Source organism: Astyanax mexicanus, chromosome 21 (genome assembly GCF_023375975.1).
Source record: "Astyanax mexicanus isolate ESR-SI-001 chromosome 21, AstMex3_surface, whole genome shotgun sequence".
NCBI classification, from domain to species: Eukaryota; Metazoa; Chordata; class Actinopteri; order Characiformes; family Acestrorhamphidae; genus Astyanax; species Astyanax mexicanus.
In genome coordinates, this window is record NC_064428.1 from 23,001,943 (window position 1) to 23,024,654 (window position 22,712).

The window sequence follows — 22,712 nt, forward strand, 5'->3', positions numbered from 1 at the left end:
GAGTCACTCGCTGTCTTCAAATGTCGACTGAAGACACATCTTTTTAAAGAGTTCCTAAACTAAAAAAAAAAGGTTCCTAGGGTTCTTAACATGATTAAGTTCTATGTATCTCTTGATCCTAGTCCACAAACTAGCTTTGGATATCTTAAGTAACTTTGAAGCACTGTTGTAAGTCGCTCTGGATAAGGGCGTCTGCTAAATACCGAAAATGTAAATGAAAATGTAAATGGAATATGGCATATGAATAGGATTATATAGGCAGGGTGGAGCTGATTGTAGGTCAGCATATTCCCGGTTAAATATGTGAAAAATTTTAACCTCTTTTCCAGTGCAGGGCCAAATGGTTAATATGGCTGTGCTCTAATGCTCTGCGTTAGACCAGTTACGGTTTCCTGTTCTGTTTTCTGTTTTGCTAAATCAGGACGAGAACGTGCACACTGTCTCATAATTACGCGAAAGTTGCTGCCGTTGATTGTTATAATTTCACCCTTATTCAACAGAGTTTGCAAGTTGGCAGAGTACCGTATTTTTTGCATTATAAGGCGCACTTAAAATCCTTTAATTTTTCCAAAAATCGTCAGTGTGTCTTATAATCTGGTGTGCCTTATGTATAATCCAGCACTGATTAGAGCTGGATAGATATTTTGATGCTCAGAAGTGAGTATTATCGGCCTGTAGCCTGCTGGTAAACCCAGCCAGCACTGTTAGAGCAGTATTAGAATTAGCTGCTAACCGCACTAAGCGCTAGCTCTTTTGCCATTTAGAGGGCCGTATTATTGGCCTGTGGCCTGCTCCTAGCCCTGGCTAACGCTGCTGGAGCAGTATAAAGCATTAGCAGCTAACCACACTAAGCGATAGCACTTTCGCTGTTTAGAGGTGAGAATTATCGGCCTGAAGCCTGTTCCTGACCCCAGCTAGCACTGCTGGAACAGCATTAGCATTACTCACTAACCACGCTAAGTGCTAATTAGCTCTTTTGCTGTTCAGAGGCGAGTATATCAGATTGTAGCCTTCCTGTTTACCGTGTTTAAAAAAAAGCTATGTGGGACGAACCGCTAGCTAATTTTGCCTCGGTTTACCAGAACACTCAGGGTTCCTCAATGTAGCGCTTCCTGGCTAGCCTTATTGGAAATCTGGAAATCTACTGTGAATAAAAGGAAGCACTTTACTCCCCAAATGAACAGTTTTTAGACGAGAAATCTGTGTAGATTAACATCCAGCTGTAGTTTGACTTATATAAATAACGCGCCTGGTGCAAATTTGGTATGAAAATAAACCAGAAAATAGACATTTATTGATAGTGTACCTTAAAGATACATCTTGATTACAGGCACTCTGACAGCTCAACAGGACAATACTCCTCCACAAGATACTGCCATCTCAAGGGATTGCCTTAAAAACACAGATACCAAGCCCTGGCCAGCCACACCACCACTATAACAGAACGCTATTAGGAACCTCTACAACTGCATGTGTTACACTATTTTCTCAGAACCATTCGGCTGCTGAAATCTCAGGCTCAGACTGTATAATTATAGAGCTGTAGAATACTGGCTCACCTGCAGGGCTTTAATTTTGCTGTGGACATTTTCCTGTGAGAGAACCCTTGTTGGCTCTGTACTGGATTGAGGCTGATCGGCCAAGAAAATGCTGTCATGGGACAGTGCTCTGGAACTTAATGTCCCTTGTGGATACCTGAAACAGTCCAAATATCAGGAGAACATGCACGTGAGGCAGCTAAAGAGAAGGTGTAATGTTCTGAGAAAGTTTACACAATTAAACAAATGTTTACAATGCAAAAGAAACAAATATGAATATGAATATAAATTCAATTATAGCATGCCAGTTATTTTAAAACCACAAAACAAAGCTTGTGGATGAGAAAGGTTGATTAGTATATTTTTCACTCACCTACACTCATCCTCTGACTCTTCTTCACCTCTCTTGCCAGCCTGTGCAGTAACATCACTAGTGGACTTGCTCTGCTTCATCTGGCCTTCAGTCTCCTTCTTCTTTAGACGGCCAAACAGTCGCGTCTTCAGAACCTTGAACCGGGACTTCTTTCTCCCTAATGAACACAGACAATAGAAACAAATAATAAAGTATTTTGGAAAGAAAGTCTTTTTTGATAGTAAAAAAATAAAGGGAAATTTTTGGTGAAAGAAACCATTTTTTATTATATATGATTTTTATATATGGGATTTTGTGACATTGTGTCTTTTACGGTGTCTGATCACTGTGTAGTCAGAAATCTGGTGAGGATAGAGGAACTCTTTCATATATAAAATTTCTTACTACAATATCACAGTCTAAAAAGATCTGTGTCTAACAAACAGTGTATTTACTAGGGCTGGCCCGAATAGCGTTTTTTGAGCTCCGGATATTCGGCACTGATTCGAAGCGAATATTCGAATATTCGTTTTTAAAAAAAGAGGTAAAAAAAAAAAAAAAAAAAAAAAAAAAGCAAATCACGGCCCCTTTAATCCACTGAAAAATGTTCAATTTGCTCTGACCGACGAGACATATTCACCCCGGATTTTTGGTGTTTTTATCCCGGATTTTTGTGTTTTCACCCCATATTTTTTCTGTGTTTTTAGCCCAGATTTCTTTGTGTTTTCATCCCGGAATTTCTGCTGCCCCACACGCGGCTTATCCGCTGCGTAAGCAGGCTAGGAGGCTGCTGCTGCACGGTTTCTCCGCTGCGCAAGCCAGCCCAGTAAATTGCTGTTTGTGTTTTCACACTTAGGCTATTTGCTTAAAAAAACAAACAAAAAAAACGTTTGTTCAGGAAGTATTTTATATTCTTAAACATTGTTGATTATATTAGAGGACAGTCATTGTAAACTGTACTTGGTCTATTTCGGTTAAAGGATTGTGCAGGGCATATTACTGATTTTGTATTTTTGCACTTGGGCTATAAGCTCAATATTAAATATTTCGTTTGTTTAGAAATTATTTTATATTTTTAAACCATGTTAAATTATATTAGAGTAGAGGAAAGTCATTGTTAATGACGTTATTGTACTTGGTCTATTTCGGTTTAAGGATTGTGCAGGGCATAGCCGTATTACTGATTTTGTATTTTTGCACTTGGGCTATAAGCTCAATATTAAATATTTCGTTTGCTTAGAAATTATTTTATATTTTTAAACCATTTTAAATTATATTAGATAAGAGGAAATTCGTTCAGACATCATTTTTGTAGGCCAGGCTTTTGTAACCGATTTAGCCCCTACTGTTGCCACATTACCCCTTATGTTTTATTATATAAATCAGTTTCGAAGAGCCTGCATTTTTTTTTAATCATGTATAATAGAGGTCCACGCTCCCGCGTTTCTGTCTCGTTACCGCGCCGCAAAAAAATTGCTTCTTTTAATCCCGCGCCCGCCCGCCACATACACATTTCTGCCGCTCCCGCCCCACATTCCTAATATAAATTAAATAAACTACATTTAATGCTTCAAATTTACTTATATATTTATTAAAACAGCAGCGCTGAATAGTGCGGTCCCGTTCCTTACCCCAGTCCAAACACCATCGGTGTGTGCGTGTGTGTGTCGGTCCATCCTGCGCGTTGAGAGTTTTCTTTAGGTTTTTTTTTACAATTATTACAGTTTTCTTAACTATTTATTAATTTGCTCCCGCATTGTCTGGATTAAACTCCCGCTCCAGCCAATAACAGTTCAGTTCTGTCCCGCGCGCAAGATATTCTGACGGGACCCGCGAGAACAGAAGTGGTTAGAGTGAGGTGGAACTCTGGAAAGGAGAAAAAAAACGAATATCCGAATACCAAAATTAAAAACCGAATACCTACTCAACGAACGAATATCCGAATACCCGAATATTCGGGTCCAGCCCTAGTATTTACAAAAAAAAACAACCACATTTCACAATCTGAGCAAATGATACATTTGTTTAAATATGCATCAGGTTTCTTTTTGTAACTGCTATGAGTAATACAATGCATTTTTCTCTTATGAACAAATCTAAACCCACAATTTAAGTTTAATGTGCTCACAAAAACAGACATAGTGCTGCACAGCACTTTGGGGACCATAGGAAAAATAAAGGAAAAATGAATAATGAATAACTCTACTTAACTATCACAAAATGGACCTTGTGATGCTAAACTGCTAAACCAACAGTACACTCTAATGAAGTGCACACGTATTGTACTATTGGTTTTGCTTCAAAAGTTTATATTTGTAAAAATGTATTCATTACTCATTTTGTCTGTTTGTATTTTTCCTACGGTCCCTGAAGTTCTGCTCGGCGCTAAAGATGAGACAGAGGCTGGATTTTGCCTCATCATTGGTCAAATCTAATCAAAAGTTTAGATTTAGTAAAGTTTAGTAAAGATGGTGGTTTTACTTTGTTATGGGTTATAGATTAAACTGCACTCTGAGAAGGATTGGTGCCTGGTTGTTAAAGTGATGAATACGTATTTAAAACTATTATGGCTGAAAGAACAAGTAACCAATGATAGCGCTTAATTTTCTAACCTGTAAGTTCCTCTGTATTTCCTTCCATTTCTCCTTGGCTGGAATCCATGGTTTTATCAGTCAACCTACATCATTAGACACAAGAGAGATAACAACAGGTTATATTTAGAGCACTGCCTTTTTTTTATTAACAGCTTTCCCTTTCATTTATGACATGTATGAACAGCGTATCATGCCCCCTTTAGTTAAGTTCCTTTATTATTTGCACTTGAAACCGGCATTATTTGACTCAGTAGTCAGACTTTGTTCCTTTGAGCTTCTTCATGTAAGCATGTGATATGAAGGGTTAAATTCCTTAAAGACAGTGTCGGTGGTTTTGTAGATTTTATATAATCAGGGTGGAGCAGACATGATTACAGTATAATAACAGCATGAAACACCAAAGCGATACTGATAAACTATAATAATAAAAGTTAATTTACATTAGATACAGTTGATTGGGGAAGGACAGACTGTTGGGTTATGCCCAAATATGGAATATGACAGGAGACTACAGTGTAAAGTCACATGGTCCAAATGATGGGCTCTGTAGGGAGTGTCATCATATTCCTGGAATATTACACAGTGATTGTGTAGCTACTGCTTTGACAAACTGCTTGGTGAATTACTGTAATAGAGATGATAACAACGTAGTTATACAGACTGAAGACTGTGGATCCACTTTAATAGCCAACTTTTTGAAACCAAAATTTACATTATCTACAAACAGAATACTAAATAAAATTACATTACATGAAATTAAATTAAGTTTCCTCTGCTAAAAAGTGCAGAAGCGCTGATGCTGTTAAAATACCAATCCGCCAAAGTTAGAGCACACCTGACTCTTAAAGGGAATGGCAAGTGACATGCTCATTCGTTTATTTTTATTTTTTTGTTACACCCAAAAACACATCCATGACTAATTAAGAGAATTAGAATTTGCATAAACTCAGTTTATATAAGTGATAAAGTAATCTTCGCAAAAAGCTTCATAATGGGGTTTTGCGACATGACGCTGCTTTACGTTATTTGACGGACACGTACGGACAGGCCGGAGCTGAACAATGGAGACGCAATTTTTTTTTTGAAAAAATTAACTACTGAATCTACCTCATCTGTTTTCATTTGATATATATGTATATATATATATAGCTGCTGCACTAAAAGGTAGTAATTCTCATTTGTGAAAGTTTGGTTTAATGTCACTTTAAAATAAAGTTGGAAAAAAGTAAGCAATGATATTTTGTCATATTTTTCGTAAAATAACTGAAAACATACTTAAATGTGGTATATCATGATATATATCGTTATCAGGATATAAAAAATTCCATATCGTGATATAAAATCTTTCCCATATCGCCCAGCACTAAAGCAGGATAACAATTCCAGCATGGACTACACACAGATACAGCAAAACTGAAGCTTTTGGAAAGGCCTACACAGAACATTTTATACGACAGAAGTGAATAGACCTTGAACAGCCAGACTCAACTCTTTCTTTTTCATGTGGTTTGTGTGCTGCATCAGTAGCCTCCCGAAATACAAACAGTTCTGTGTGTCTGGGGATAAAGGGCTGCTTAATGGAGACAGAGCCACCTGACGCGGGTGCAGCGTTGACTTTTGCCCGGGCAGACACTGGTTGCCTAGCGATATGCACTGCTCAGATGACGTGACGTGACATTAAATAAGTAGGAGACATGGTTGGCTGTGTGTGATCTCTTTCAGTGCAACGCTAATTTAAATACACTCTCACAGTGCTGCGACCAGGAAAACACAGACCTTGACTAAACTATCAAATCCATTAGTATCAACCTCACACAAACTCTCTTCTCACACACACACACACACACATTTATCCAATTTTTTGTGCAAAGATGTTAAGAAAAGGGCAAAGCTCTTAACACACATATTCTGCAAATGTGAAGCTTTCTTTGACCTTCACGTCTCGTCCTCGCTAGAGACCAACAAAACAGTCTTTTCTTGTGGCTGAAACTTTATCCTAAATGAGAAAGGCTGTCAAAGAGCAAACTCAAAGAATTTTCAACAGTGTGTGTGTGATATATGTAAATGATCTCTGTCCTAATTGACTGTGCCTGTAGACTAACTAACTAAAATTTGATTGCTTGGGCTGCACGATATTGGAAAAAGTTTACATTGCAAATGTTCTTTTTTCGACTATATACATTGCGATATTAAACAATGCAGGGCCCATGACATTTCCAGCCCCGCCCCAACCCACGCACTGTCTTGTGTCCGAACCAATCAAGAGCTAAGTCAGCGCCAAGCACTCAAAACTCGAGGAAAGCAGCAAAACAACAGTAATCGTCACTTTAATCGGGCATTTAAATTGCTCTTTAAAAGGTACATAAGAGTGTTTTCTGGGATTAAAAGCATTGAATTTAGCTGTAACTGGAAATATCTGTGCAAAACTGTGCTAGACTGAGGTGCACAGATAGCAATGTACGTCTGACTGTTGACTGTAGTGAGTCTAGGTTGCATTCAGTCAATGGTGTACCTGTGTTTTTTGTTGGCAAGATAGCAACCACATTTCAAGACCACCATGCGGACTGACATAGATATATTTACCGGTACAATCACTGTGGCTTTTTAAAAGATGCAGAGAGAAGGCGTGGAAATAAACTGTTGCCAGGGTGTAAGATAGCAATAAGCATCACGTCGTGCCTTATGTAGGGTGTAAGATAGCGGCCTGTAGTGTCTATGTAGTGTAATGTATGTTCAATTTATATTGGCCCTGCTGCAAACAGCTTATTTATTAATATATTAAAACAAAAATATATAAATACATTTCTTATTAAAAATTATTTGTATTAAATATGAGTGTTCTGTCAGCCAGACTGTTGAACACTGGGAAAATGTAGCCTGGTCTGATAAATCTCGATTTCTGCCAAGGCACAGAAAAGACAGGATCAGAATCTGGCACCAACAGTATGAACCTATAGTGTAGTTTTGTAAAGTAAAGACACTGTATAAAAACAAGTGGTTCACTGTATTTATATGTGCATGAACTCCACTAAGTCTTCGTTTGCCTGAGATCCAAACAAACAACACACAACTATGGTTGGCACTCTTTTACCCAAAAACCTGATATCAGAGGTTCTCACATGGCCTTTTCAGACCTGCCTGCAGCTATTCACTGAAGTATATTGTGTGTGAATAATCAGAGCAAACTGTTAACACAGCGGCAGACAATAGGTCTTTCTCCAAACGATAGGTCAAAGAGTTAAGCTAAATAATACAACCCAATATAGGGCAAATTTGAGAGTGTGCTTTACAGAGTCTGCTGTGGTTTATGAATAAGCAACTTGCATCTTTTCCATAATGGCATTTAGTTAGAGAGCATAAAGTGCTTTCTGCTTTCTAGCCAACCTCCACTTTCTAGGCATTGTGTCACCCACTCCATCATAAATAAGATATTGGCAAACAAAAATGTCTGTCAGTTTCTGAATTCAGTATTCTATACTACAGACATTTCTTCCAAATTCCAAATACAAATATTTTGATTTAGAGCACTTATTTACAGAAAATGAGAGCTTTCAGACCTCAAATAATGTAAAGAAAGCAATAAAATAAGTTCATATTCATAAAGTTTTAAGAGTTCAGAAATAAATATTTGGTGGAATAACCCTGGTTTTTAATCACAGTTTTCATGCATATTGTCATGTTCTCCTCCACCAGTCTTACACACTGCTTTTGGATAACTTTATGCCACTCCTGGTGCAAAAGTTCAAGCAGTTCAGCTTGGTTTGATGGCTTGTGATCATCAATCTTTCTCTTGATTATATTAAAAAGGTTTGAAGTTTCAATTTGGTAAAATCAAAGAAACTCATTATTTTTAAGTGGTCTTTTATTTTTTTTTCAGAGCTGTAAATACAACCCAAGCAATAACTGAAAGCTGACCATTCCAGGAGACTACCTCATAAAGCTGACTGAGAAAATCCAGCCAAGATGTGCAAAGATGCTGTGCTGTGTATAGAATTTCCCCTCAGGGATCAATGACGTATCTATCTATCTATCTATCTATCTATCTATCTATCTATCTATCTATCTATCTATCTATCTATCTATCTATCTATCTAGCTAGCTAGCTAGCTAGCTAGATGACTTTAGTATTGATCTACAATGCAGAATATTTTTAAAATAGTGAAAAAAAAACCCTTAATTTAAGATTTGTCCAAACATTTGACATACTCAATATAGACAGATGAAGTAATCTCACCAGCAGGCTGAAACGCAGCTTCAGGCTCCTGAGGAGCTTCTGAGTTTTTTGCTTTGTTCCTTGTTTGCTTCCGTCTCTCTGTGGAGAAGGCTCATACACTCACACACTCACACGCACAAATACACACACAGGCACCCCACACTCACACTATGATCCTCAGCTCATTGCCATTACATCACCGATATCTGCAAACGAGAAAAAGAGAGAGAAAAGGGAGAGTGTGAATGTGTCAGTAAGACTTAGGGCAGGAACAAAACACATAAACAAAATTCATGTAATAAATCATATAAAACAGTTATTCATTTCTAACAGTTACCTCTAGAACTACATTAAAGGTTCCACACAACTCTAAAAAACTACAAATTATTCAGTACTACAATTAACTTTACAGAACTCCAATAAATTATTCAGTACTAAAAGTAACTTCTCAGAACCACAAAAACTTATTCAGTACTACAATTAACTTTACAGAACTAAAACAAATTATTCAGTACTAAAAGTAACTTTTCAGAACTACAAAAACTTAGTATCAATACATGTGCCAATAAATGTTATTAAGTTGTACTGAATAATTTGTTCACTTAGTTAGTCGGAAGCCTAACTGTACATCCGTCCAACATGAATAAAACCCATTACAGATGATCTTTTGTTTTTGACTTGACATACCATAGTAAATGTATGACCTCACACATTTCCCTTATGTGGAAGTGCAGCACATCTTTGAATAATGCAAATAAAATGCAACAATTTTCAGTGAAGTGTCAGGAGTTTAAGGAGATGTAATGTAACTGCTTTTTCTTTAAAACATTTAAATATATTAAATCGCAAAAATGTAGCAAATTGAATGAAAACCTGGGAAATAATTGTGTGTGAATTTACAGTCATATTCAGAACTACAATACATTATTCAAAATTACAAAAAGGTATTAACTACAATAAATGATGTAGTAACTACTGTAAATTATTAAAAACTACAAATATATGTAGTAACTACTGCAAATTATTCAGAATAACAGTTCATTACAAAGCAACTACTGTAAATTATACACAACTACAAAAAAGTATTCAGTACCTACTGTAAATTATACAGATCTACAAAAATTTCTAGTAACTACTGCAAATTATCCAGAATTACAGTACTTTTTAAGTAACTACTGTAAATTATACACAACTACAAAAACTATTCAGTAACTATTGTAAGTTATACAGAACTACAAAAAGTATTCAGTAACTATTGTAAATTGTTTAAAACCACAATACATTATTTAGTAACTACTGTAAATTATGAAGAACTACAATGAAAAAAAATTGCAGTAAAATGTACTAGAAATTATTCAGTTACTACTAATGATTTAATAGCAAGTATATAGTATAATACACAATAGTAAAAGTATGACCTCATATATTTCACTCATGTGGAAGTGCAGCACACATTTGAATCATGCAAAACAAATGCAGCACTTTTTCAGTGAAGTGACAGGAGTTTAAGGAGTTAAGCTCCAGAGTTGCTTCTTTGCTGGACAGAAACACCACAGAGAGCTGAACTTTTCAACATTCTGGCAGGGTACTGAGGACGGTGCACTGTTTAAATTCAGTGCCAATCACAAACACACACTTACGCATTTCTAAAGCTTCCTCAATCCCATTGTGTTGACACAAGATCCTTGCACATTAAACTAATTACCCTAAGTATTAATACAACTATAGCACACACCTACACAACAGTATTAGCACCCATTGTCAAGCCAAACTTTAACATTATAATATTATTTAAAGGAGAACTCCAGTGTAAAATTGACTTTTGGCGTAGTAAAACATGATAAAAAGTACTTACCTTTGATGAATAGCACACCTCTGTTTTCCCACAGCGTTCTGAGATTTAGAAATTTTAACAGTTTGCCCAAACACTCTTCAGACTGGGAGACATGGGGCATAACTTGCTCTGATAAATCGCTTTTTTCACTGTTTTCCAGGCACAAAGTAGCTCCACACCTCCGGATAGCGTAACAGCCGGCGGCAGGAGGCAGGCTATGCTAAGTCTATGTATATATATGTATGTCGATGTTATTTTCATTTCAGTATTGGCGGCACCTTGAGCTGAAGCTAGCGTTATAGGATGTAAACAGAGGTTTTAATAAGCTTCCTGTGCACTTTTACTTGCTTCTACTAATGCCTCGTTTTAAATGTCAGGTCTCTCCAGATTCTAGCAAGGAGGTGTGGAGCTACTTTGAGCTGGATAATGGTGGTAAAGCGATTTATCGGGGCAAATTATGCCCCGTGTCACCCAGTCTGAAATGTGTTTTGGCAAACTGTTAAAATTTCTGGATCTCAGAACACTGTGGGAGAACGAAGGTGTGCTATTCATCAAAGGTAGGTAGTTTTTACAGTAAATTAATGGCCAAAAGTTACCAATAAAGGAATGTAAAAATTTTGTAATTCATCTTGGAGAATGATGACAGAATATTACTGTATAATAAGAACAGTAATAGTATAACTCTGAAGTAAAGAAAATGGTAACTAGCTCTTATAACCTAAAACACTGTGGCCAGGCATTCAACCATTCACACTGATGGTAAGATAGGAATGGAGAGTGACACATCAATTATGCAAATAATACAAAAAATGTGTCATTTGTGTAACATACTAAGACATGTTAATTTGTTTAATAGGCCTTCATTTTTAAATTTAGGTAATATTAACTCAAAATATGTAGTAAATTTCACCCAAACAAAGTGAGTGCAAAATGTTGCTTCAAATATATTGAGTAGATTCTATATATTATACTTTTTACAGTCTTCTGCATGTGGTAGATCTTTTGTTTTTGTCTGTTTTTTAATCTCACATCAACGCAGTACATTTCTGGAAAGCATTTTTAAATATAACTACTTTTTTTCCCTCAAATGTTACAGTTATATATACAGGAGGCAGCTATTTTTATAGGGCATCCCAAGGTGCATTGCATTATACAGTTTTACAACAGAACATTGTTAAACAGTTATTTCTAATATGATTTAACTGTAAAAATATAGGAATTGGTAAAAGGAAGTGTATAGCTGCACCATTAGCTTTGTTAGCCAAATATAAATCTGTTGAAATGTTGAAATAACTTCAAATGGTCATCCCTACTAATGGTTGTGATCAATTACCTTGCTATGGTTAGCTAACCTTAGCTGAAGCTTAGTGCTTACCTGTTCAGGAAAAAAAAAATTAACATGATTCAAATGAAAGCTGCTCTGGATAAGACTGCCAGCCAAATGCTTTTAATACTATTTTTTGTATGTAAGTACCACTATTATATGGCATGCAACTTCCAATAAATCAATAAAAGCTTTTCCTTATTTAATGCTCATTATATCTCTGAAATGCACAATAAACAGCTGATTAATGTATCCAGACAGCACTTCCCTGTTGTACCTATTGGCATAGTTACCTTGCATGCCCAACAAGCTCTGTATAAACAGGCTATTAACAGCTATGCAAACTCTTGCTACTACAGTTGAAGATTCCCAGTAGATAAGCTACTGCGTCACTGAGCTTTCATTACTTATATCCCAGTTGGCCTTTCCTACCTGTTCTGGTACATTACCTCATGCTTCAAAGCAGCGTATACCTTAAATAGCATGGTACAGTGTCTTAAGAAAGATTGTAAATAGGTTTGTTTAAATATGGCACTGATCCACTCAATGACCTTACTGTGTTTTTCTCAACTCAATTACTCAAAGTTGTGCACAATTTGTATAATCTCTATAGAAAAACACTGCAGATAGACATGAGCCCAATGATGCTAGTATCTAATGCCAGCCAACAGGTCTGATGTCAGTCAGCAGTCCTATAGTTTTACTGTTCTATAAAGTAATAAAGCTCCATAAAGTACTTATGGGATGGGTTTTAATTATGTCTAAGATCCAGAAATGAAAGCAAATGTTTCTTCAAAAGTTTCTTCCAGGAAACTCTTGCTGCTATGTCACCTTTATCTCAACCAATCACCAGCTCCCAGCTGTCCGGCACCAGTTTAGTTCCACCTGCTGTGCCAAAAATGAGTTATTGTTAAAGTTAATGTTACCCATCAAATTTGTTACTTCTTTTTAAGCTCCTCTTACACACTGGAACTATTGATCCAACAGCTGTAGTTGTTAAACCTATTTAATTAATGTACTTGTGGCTGAATGCAGATTCCAAATGCATTGTTTTATCATCTAGTAAAATATACAGCTATGGAAAAAAGAGAGCACTTTAGTTTCTAAATCAGATTTTGTCTGATTTTGCTATTTATAGGTATGTTTCAGTAAAATTAACATTGTTGTTTTATTCTATAAACTACGGACATTTCTCCCAAATTCCAAATAAAAATATTGTCATTTAGAGCATTTATTTGCAGAAAATGAGAAATGGCTGAAATAACAAAAAGATGCAAATATTTCAGACCTCAAATAATGCAAAAAGAAGTTTAAGAGAGTTTAAGAGTTCAGAAATATTTGTTTTCATGCACCTTGGCATATTCTCCTGCACCAGTCTTACACACTGCTTTTGGATAATTTTATGCCACTACTTCAGCTTGGTTTGATGGCTTGTGATCATCCATCCATCCATTATTTTGGTAAAATCAGAGAAACTCATCATTTTTTCCAGAGCTGTTTACTTTTTTTTAGCACAGCATTACTCTCAGGCAACAGAGGCAAAGTATTTTTAAGCCAGTACCTGCTTCTTTAAATGGCTGTAATTAACCAGAATTTTCAAAAGAAATGTCAAAGAACAGTCCATTAAAAGTTTAGTCAGTCACGATCAAACCTCGTTTTTAATTTTTGGTGAACATAAGGTTTGTTTTAGTAATATTTTCAAAAAAGTTATTCATTGAAATCAAGATTCTTTGTCAAGGCAAAATGAAAAACTAATGGACAATGGATTGAAACAATTCTTGTGACATTGCAGAAGCATATTAAAACAATGCCACAGAGAATGTGTGCCACAATCAAAGCTAAAGGCTGTCCAACGAAATATTAGAGTGTGTGGCAACTTTTTTTTTGTCCAGGCAGTATAATAAGAAACCAACATGTGACTAATATTTAGCCTAGCGTCCACAAACTGATGGTTGAGTTGTTCCAGCAAGGCATCTAATCTACACTCTAATCACTTACCAAGCAGTTCCTTGCAGTCAGATGGTAATCTAAAAAAGGTCTGGCCTTTTTTGGTCCTTTTTAAAGTTTCACACTTTACATAACGTAACTCTTCCTACATAATCTAATAATTTAGTCCATTGGTGAAGAAACTAATAAAATATGTAAAAAAAAAATTGCCAAACAGAAAATGTCTCTACATAGCTCAGTTGTTGAGCTATGTAGACCTCCAGGACTGCAGTTAGACCTCCCCATAGAAGGTCAATCACGAGAGCAGTCTCATTGTTCAGGCCTTTAGTGTACAGAGGAATTCCTCATTGACTCATCAATTAAACATTTACAGAAAGACTTGCGCTCTGGTGGAACAAAGCAGTCATACAAGTTTTTTTTGCCTTTTGGACTAAAAACTGCTGATGAAGAACACACTTCACACACCTAGCCATTCTCTATGTTTGCAGGCAAACACATGATTGCTTACAGGGCTATCTGCAGTAAGATGCGTTAAATTCTCACAGTCATACACTAAAATGATTTTCTTTGGCTAAAACAATAACAGAAAAATGACTGAAGGCTAAAAATGTCTACACAAATACAATATAAAAAAAATGGACACTTAACTTTACATCCCAACAGACAAACTAAAAACCAAATAATACATTTACCTCAGCAATGCTATTCTAATCAGGGATTAAATGAATTTTAGAAATTCTTACACAACTAGTATGTTTCCTGAAACGTTCTCCCTCACTATGGCTTCACTGTTCTTTTTAAACTTTGCTGTCCTTCCCCTATCTGCAGTTCTGAATGCTCTAATTCAGGTGCTGCCTTACACTGAGGAAATGCTATCTTCACCATGAAGAAACACTCTGGCCCACCCATTCACTCCTCTGCAAATTAATACCCCAACCAGCCTCAGCTTTCATTGACAGACACAGATATTTAATCAAAGTGTATTTGATCCAATCCAAATAAATAGTTTAAAAAAAGGAACATATCTGATATAATACTGAATAAATTGCTTGTTAATTTAACTTCCATATCTTTATCACATTCAGTCAGCCAAGAAACGCTTGACATCTGAAGTTTACAAACAGGAGATCCCAGGCTATTGCTGCTAACTAGTACCAGCTGGACGCAAATCTCATCTCACAAAAACGTCTCTTATCTAGCTAAAAAAGCATCCCAAACTACAATTACTTTAAAGAGATAAAACAATGTGATTTAAAACACACATTTTACACAATATTGGTTCAAAATGCACATATCTAGTTCACTTATACAGAATCCAGAGTTATGCAAAAATAGTACTAAGTCCAATGATGCCAAAAGTTGAGCTTTCTGCATAGCAAAAGTTAACTGAGGTGCTTTTTAGTCATCACAGATCACCCCTGCTGTATTCACTGCAAACATTAACTGTTCCCAGAGCTCGATTCTGACTGAAAGGCAGAAAAGTGACTATGCTCGCTTGATTATTAACAGCTCTTTAACAGACACATACACACTGTTCCTTAGAGATCTTCATGCTTCTAGCTAACTGACCTTTGGATAGACATTAACTTCAGCAGATTGTCTCAGTCAGCTCTGTCTTCCCCTCAGAAGCATACAGCGCACCTGCCATTACACTAATCCCATAATTATGCTTTTACATATCCTTCTGGATTTTTTTATAAAGAATGTCTGAGACCAGTTTCAAAGAACCAGCTTATGCTTATGCTTTTGGCTACTATTAAGTCTTTCATATTAAGCTTTAAAAAAGCATTTGCAGACAAACGCCTAACGACACAAACTGCCATTGCTTTTTGCAATATAAAGAAATGCTGTTTAGGTTTATGTCTGTGTGAAACTAAACCAAACAGAAGGAGAAAATGCTCCATGTAAACAAACTCATCAACTGATTTGGACCAGAGACAGGAACTACAGGTGTGAAAACGCCCTTACACAGGCTATCATCATTTTGGCTAGCCAGGTATGTTCTTTTGGACTCCCAGCCAAAACACAGCTCTGCCATCACTAAAGATCAAACTTGTGATCTCTCAGAGATTGGGCCAACACTGTTGTGCATGAGTAAAAAAATGAATGCAGAGTTACAGGCCAGTATAACCAGGAAAACTAACATACAAGGTAAGTAGTGTTTGATTTGCAGTGCTACATTTCGTGCACCTCAAGATATTATAGAATTGTAATTGTTCTATTGCAATATTATTCTAATATTTAACATTTGTGTTTGGATTAAACTACCTAATAATTCCAGAATAAAATAAACGTCCAGTCCTACAGTAAAGCTTTTATACACTTATACACAAATGCATGCATACACACCATATAGCCAGCTGACTCCATTAAAGATATTGCCCTGAATCACCGGAGACGGTGTAATATAAAGCACAAACAGTACTTACTGTCTGAACACACAGTTCACAGCCTTTAAACCGTAATCTACCTGGGTGAGGCTTCTGCAGGCTCCAGGACAATAAGACTTATGTTCTGTTCATATCCCATTCAACCCCATATCACAGCAATTATGCTCTTCAAACAATGTGTGTTTGCCAGGTAAACACTTACATCTAATCTAAGGGTTTAGCTTGGGTTAGGTTAGGATAGTTGCCAAGTTGGTTCCTTGTTAAGCCCTGCTTTTTCTACCTAGACAAATTCAAAGTGTATTTTGCCATCTCCATGTTGAGTGAAAAAGAAGGTTCTTTCATAGCAGCTGTTGTAAGAATAAACAAGATTTACAGTATATTAACATAAATCACATATAGAAACTAAAGTATGCAGATCAAATTTTTTTGTTAAGACACCTTCAAGATACTGTATATATAGTGTACAAGAATAGGAATCTCAGTAAGTGGAGCTAGTAAATTTTAATAAGTACTGAGAAAATTTACTTTATCAAATAAAGGACAAGTAGTGTTGTTGAGACGTGGAAAACTTGACAAGAAGGAAAGATGAAGTAAAAAGAAGATAAAGAGTTTCTTAGAAAACTGTTGTGGTATGGGGTTCGTGGTTCAGTTTGTTCAATCGCATGGACAATACATGGTACATGCAGTATTTAGGAACGGGAAAATTGTAAAAATGTATTAACGTTCTGTTGAAACAGGCGAGTTGCACCCAGTAATTTTAGCTGTACTCTGTTGCTATTATCGATTTGCTAAGCCTGCCATGCTAAGTGTAGCTCAAGCTAAGTCTATTTTATGGGATCAGTTAGAACATAGAAGCTGGAGGACCCGCCCACTTTTACAATATGGGAAAATGTTAAATTCACTGTGAGCTACAGCAGCACTGGAGAGCACTGGAGAGCACTGGAGAGCACTGGAGTAATGATATTCTTGCAGATATGAAAAAAAAAATTATATAATTTTTTTTATTAATTTAAATTTTTGCTACTGTAAATATAACAGTTATAATAGTGTAATATGAGTACATTAAAAAAAATTACAAAAATAAAAATGTAACAAGAAAACTACTACATAGTGCAGCATATGTAGTGCATGCATATAAAATGCAAACAAACAATTAGCTAAAAGTAAATACAGTAAATAATAAGCAAATGCAAAATGCAATGCAAAATAAACTGCTTTCAAGAATTTTGCAATGTTTTCACAATGTTTTTTTAATTGTCTAAGATTTTTTGCAGACATTGGGCATTCTGTGTGCTCCAAATGCCTCTTTCTTTTTTCCCTAACCACCGTACCAGAATCATACCAAACTATTGGTTTATACTATGGTGTGAACCAAACCATGCATTTTGTGTAAATTTACACCCTGACAATCATCAGGTAATATGCATGCTGATCTGTTCCTACCACAGTCTGCTTTGTGTGTATGTAATCACCTTTATTAGTACAGTGGTCACTCCGTGCACTAAATTATTTCACTACACAACAGATAATGTGTCTGCTCACAGACTCATCCTCACCTCTTACAGAGAACAGATAAAAGACCAAAATGCTGCAACTGTCTAAAATCATCATTTCTACCAATATACAGTACAAGCAGGTAAACACAATGGACAATAACGAGGTCAGAATTAACTATTAAGTTCATCTCCACATACTGTAGTATCTGTAGTTAATCTGTAGTCAATAACACATGAATGGACTTTTTATGCCATGATTAGACTCTAAATCAGGAAGTCATATGCCGTAGTTTTTATAAGGTATAGTTCTCCTCGGATCAACAGTATCTACAAAAACAGCTTTTGTGCTGGTGCTATGTCAAACTCAACCTTTGCTGTTGGACTGACAGAGAACTTTCCTTCCCTCATCTTTTAGATGTCTCTATTTTTAACTTTTAAAGGTGGCCTTGCTCTCAGATAATTTTCTCCACGCCCCCCTTATCTTCCACATCAGTGTGGTCTGTTTTGACTGCACACAGATTCAAAGCTGATTCCAGTCACTCTTTCCAAAGGAATCTCTGTACCATGCTTTCAGTGAAGAGGTCAATGTCCAGGTCTTAGCCTACTTTGAATGGCAAAGCCACAGTCAAATTTTGAGGACGATATGCTGGACACAGATTTAACTTCATTCTACTCTGTGATTATATAACAGAGACCAGGTGTAATAGACCTGTGTAGATCTTTAAACTACAGTTGTGTAGTTAAGGTTTTGGCTGTGTGTGGGTGACCATTATCCTGCTGCAAAAATGCCAGCTGGATTCCCTGCCATTGAAGAGGCTACACATGCCCTGCACATACCGCAGAGTACTGTCTCTTGTTTTGTTGTCTCTTGTAGCCTACATTACAAGCCACATTGCTCAAATCAGATTTTTTGACTCCTCGAATCCGTCCCTGAAACGTCTCACATGTGCATATTGATATGTGTATAAACGTCGCCTTCTTTACCAACAACACAAAACGTCATATTTGAGAGACGACTCTTAGCTTTATAAAGGTAAAATAGATGCTTTAGCAGCTCATATGTGGAGCATCTTTTGCTGGAGTGGAGAGTGAACAGCTGGCCTGAAGTACATGCTCAGATCAAGGAGGAAAAAAAAAGGCCAGGCGGTTTACTTTTGCTGTTTTTGCAGCTATAGTTGCACATCCGCACCAAGAGATGTATAGATACAAAAGGAACGTAGCGCATGCGTAGAAGCAAAAAGATGCATGAATTCCGATTTGACCATTCACATTCATGTCGCATGTCTATGGATTGGATACGTATCTGATTTAGGACCACATATGAAAGTGACTCAAATTTTGCACCTTCACACAGCCATGAAAAAATCAGATCTGACCCACATTGAGCTAAAGAATCAGATTTAAGTCTTTTCAGCCTGGTTAAATGAACTTGTGAATCAAGAACCTGGATTAGTCACTAATGGAAATACAGATGCAGTCCTGGTTTCTCGTTCACGGCACCACTGCAAATAAAGGCAATGGTGCCTGGCTAACAGATGGCCTACATGCCAGGCAAATCGTTGGAACAAATTACCTTCCTTACTAAGTGTGATAATGCGCCCCACTTACAATTTGTGATCTGTGCAAAATGTTTTTTAAGTACGTCAAACAGACATATCTGGCAGCCAACAATCTCTCACCAAGATGTACACTACCCAAAAAAATCCTTTAAGCAATTTTACACCCCCTTGTGGTAAGACCCAGTGTCTAATCAGACCACCTGTAATCATTTACATATCTTTTTGCATCTGGTTGGGCTTTTTTGTATTATGTATTTTTATGAAAATTTATACTCTATTTTAGAAGTGGTTTTAGAACCAATTTACACTCATTAGTTTAGTAGTTCTCATACAAATCAACATAATCAATAACGTATGCGGGACATGTATGCCTACCTGAACACACAGTGTTATTTGAGACATGCTGGCATGTCCTACCCGTGGACCATGTTTGCATTTGCATCTTCAGCGTACAGTGATTTGTTTATCCACATTTCACTCTTTTACTTTGAATAAAGCTGAAAAGGAAATTTTGGAAATAAAGGCACACTGTGCTAAAGAAACCCCCTCGTTTCCCCCATACACACTTTGATTATTAATCAGTTATTAATATCAATGCCGACTCTATTGTGAATAATTTTTGTTCATATCTTGTGGTGTCCCACAAAGGTCAGTTTTGGGGCCTAAGAAACTGATGTTTATTATGCCAAATACAGGGTTCAACTGGTTAAAGAAGGACTTAAATGTTCCAGTCTAACCTGGACTAAATATATGTATTAATAGTTAACCCCAACTGGATCACTGCAATTCAGTTCAAGACCACCAGGCTGTCCAACACACTGTTTGTTTCACTCAATACAGAGATGCAAGATAAATATCTACTGTAAAAGTCTTACATCTGCGATGTAAAGGTTCAAAGTTAAAGACTTTTGCATAGGAAATAACACAGATAAGCACTGCTCTGAGGTGCTCTCTCATCTTCCCAGAAGCAAGTCTCTTTCATGTTATCAGCAAGTTCTCCTGCAGCCCACTTATCTTTCCCTCAGAAAAAAAGACAAAGTACAGTTTTACCATCTAAACAGTACATTTTTATGTTAATGGAATCGTGTCTGAGAATTTTAACATAGATCTCAGTTTCTGCATTTTAGTACAGCTTCTGGCTTAATATTTTTAAGACTGTAACTGAGTGGCACAGTATCTGAGTTTATGCATTTTAGAACAGTGTCTGAGTTTAAACTTTTATTTTAGATTATATACATGAGTTATGTTCAGTATCTGAGTTTGTGTTTTTAGCACAGAATGTGACATATTTTAGAATTTACTATTTCTGGTATGAAACGGACATTTTAAGATTTTAGTATTTTGTTGATCTTTTTTAAAATTGACAATGTTTTGTCATATCACAAAAAGTATTGTTATTGCAAAAATACCATGCAATATCATAATATTATTTTAGGGCCATATTGCCAACTACTAGTCTTTTTTACACAGCATCATATTTTCTGCTTTTTGTAGTTACAGTACCTGAGTTCAGTATGTGCTTAGATGACAGCTTTGCACATTTTCAGTCAGTTTTATGAGGTAGAGTAACCTGGAACGGATTTCTGTTAACAGTTAATTACTTAAATTTCTTGCCTCTTAATGTGTTTGAGATCATCAGTTGTAAAGTTGTGAAGAGGTAGAGTTGGTATACAGTGAATAGCCCTTTTTGAGTAATGTTTTAATCCATATTTTAGTAAGAACTACTCAACTAACTGAAGAAATGAAGGTCAGTTAATCTGAAAAAAAAAAAAATATCAAGAACTTTGAAAGTATCCTCAAGTGCAGCCACAAAGACCATCAAAAATGTTATGATGAAACTGGCACTCATCAGGACCTCCCCAGGAAAGAAAGAGAAAAAGTTACCTCTGTTGCACAGAACGTTGCACAGGATTAGCTCACCTAGCTAAATACTTTACAGAGTATTTTGGTTTGTTTAACACTGTTAGGTTCTACTACATGATAAACTGTGTGTTCCTCTGTAGTCTGGAGGACTTGAGTATTAATTTACAAAACTACAATGTAGTTTTCAGTATTTTATCTGTTTGCCTGACAGTCTGAAAGTGTTTTAGTTGCGAGTTTAAAAACGAGTATTTTGCCATATAATTAAACACACACTAGCCTGTATTTAAGCCCCACCTCAGCTGAGAGAGCTCCAGAGACTAAAAACAGAGTCTTTTCAGTTTTTTACAAAGTTTACTCTCCGTATTTGTCGTCAAAAACAGTGTTTGACTGCAGTAAACCCTCGAATAAAAGCTCGAATAAACAGTAAACTGATGACTAAATGCCCATATCTTACCTGAGGAAGAGAAACTAGCTTCAGTCAGCCGTTAAAATGAGCAGGTGCGCGAGGACATTGTGCAGTGTCTGAGCGCGCGACCTGGAGCCACGCCCCTTCTAAACTCTTTGCTTTGTCATTGGTCAAAGCAGACTACAGCTCTAGCCTTAAAGACCTCTCGTCACGTAGCCCCGCCCTTTCGGAGCAACAGTTGCCAAGTGGGATGTCGAAAAGCTGGAATAAATAAATAAATTAATGAATAAATAAATAAATAAACAAAATAAAAAAGACACAGACTTTGTTTTTAATTAGTATAGAATTATGAAAATATTTTTAACAAAGTAAAAGATGTCTCTTACAAAATGTGAATATTATTAAAAAGTTACTATATTTTAGTAATTCAGTTGAAAATTTCAAACTTATATATTTTATAGATGTATGACACACAGAGTGATCTATTTTAAACATTTATTTCTTTTATTGTTGATGATTATGGCTTACAGCCAATAAAAACACAAAAATCAGTGTCTCAGAAGACCAGTTGGTACTTTTGGCAGTGTGGGCAGTGTGCCAAATCATGCTGGAAATTGAAAGCTGCATCTCCATATAAGTTGTCAGCAGAGGGAAGCATAAAGTGCTGTAAGATTTTCCGGGAAAACACTTCACTAACTTTGGACTTGATATAACACAGTGGACCATGCACTGATTTTTAGGTTTTCATTAGCTGTAAGCCATATATAAAACAATAAATAAATGCCTAAAATAGATCACTCTGTGTGTAATACATTTATATAATATATATTTACATTTCACATTTTGAACTGAATTACTGTAATAAAGTTACTTTTTAATTATATTCTATTTTTTTGAGATGCACTAGAAAGTTTTTAATATTTTTGTACTTAAGCATTGCAAGTAGTTTCTTTAAAAAAAATGCAACGAGCAGTGAGCTCTTCTTACAAGTTCAGCTTGATCTCTTGATTCACTCAATGATGAGGAGCTTCATCAAACCTGGTGACAGTGCAGAGCGTCTACTGATCTGGCTTTAGTTATAATGTGGGGTTGGAATAACTCGTAACATTTTTATTATTGTAAAGAGTAACAATGCAGCACATTAAAACAAATATCAGAGTAAAAGAATTAAACTTATTTAAAATATGTAGTGAAAT

The 22,712-nt window shown here is 36.1% G+C and overlaps 2 protein-coding genes across 4 annotated transcripts in view; one reads left to right on the forward strand and one right to left on the reverse strand.

The window, feature by feature from the left end:
* Nucleotides 1-21,655, reverse strand: part of cracdlb (cracd like b) — a 35,687-nt gene extending 14,032 nt beyond the window's left edge. The window contains exons 1-5 of one of the 3 annotated variants that reach the window (XM_022675042.2): nt 21,565-21,655; nt 8,719-8,903; nt 4,503-4,567; nt 1,912-2,068; nt 1,560-1,695 (exon numbers count right to left, since the gene is read on the reverse strand). In XM_022675042.2, coding sequence (XP_022530763.2) covers nt 1,560-1,695; nt 1,912-2,068; nt 4,503-4,551 — 342 coding nt within the window. In that variant the 5' untranslated portion in view covers nt 4,552-4,567; nt 8,719-8,903; nt 21,565-21,655. Of the gene's footprint in view, nt 1-1,559; nt 1,696-1,911; nt 2,069-4,502; nt 4,568-8,690; nt 8,966-21,564 lie in introns of those variants that run through there. The other 2 variants (XM_049469836.1, XM_049469835.1) reach the window with 2 other exon arrangements.
* zgc:175214 (RING-H2_RNF24_like domain-containing protein) overlaps nt 11,450-22,712 on the forward strand; it is a 172,695-nt gene continuing 161,432 nt past the window's right edge. The window contains exon 1 of the mRNA XM_022674770.2: nt 11,450-11,454. The gene's annotated coding sequence lies outside the window, so the exon portion shown is untranslated. The remainder of the gene's footprint in view (nt 11,455-22,712) is intronic.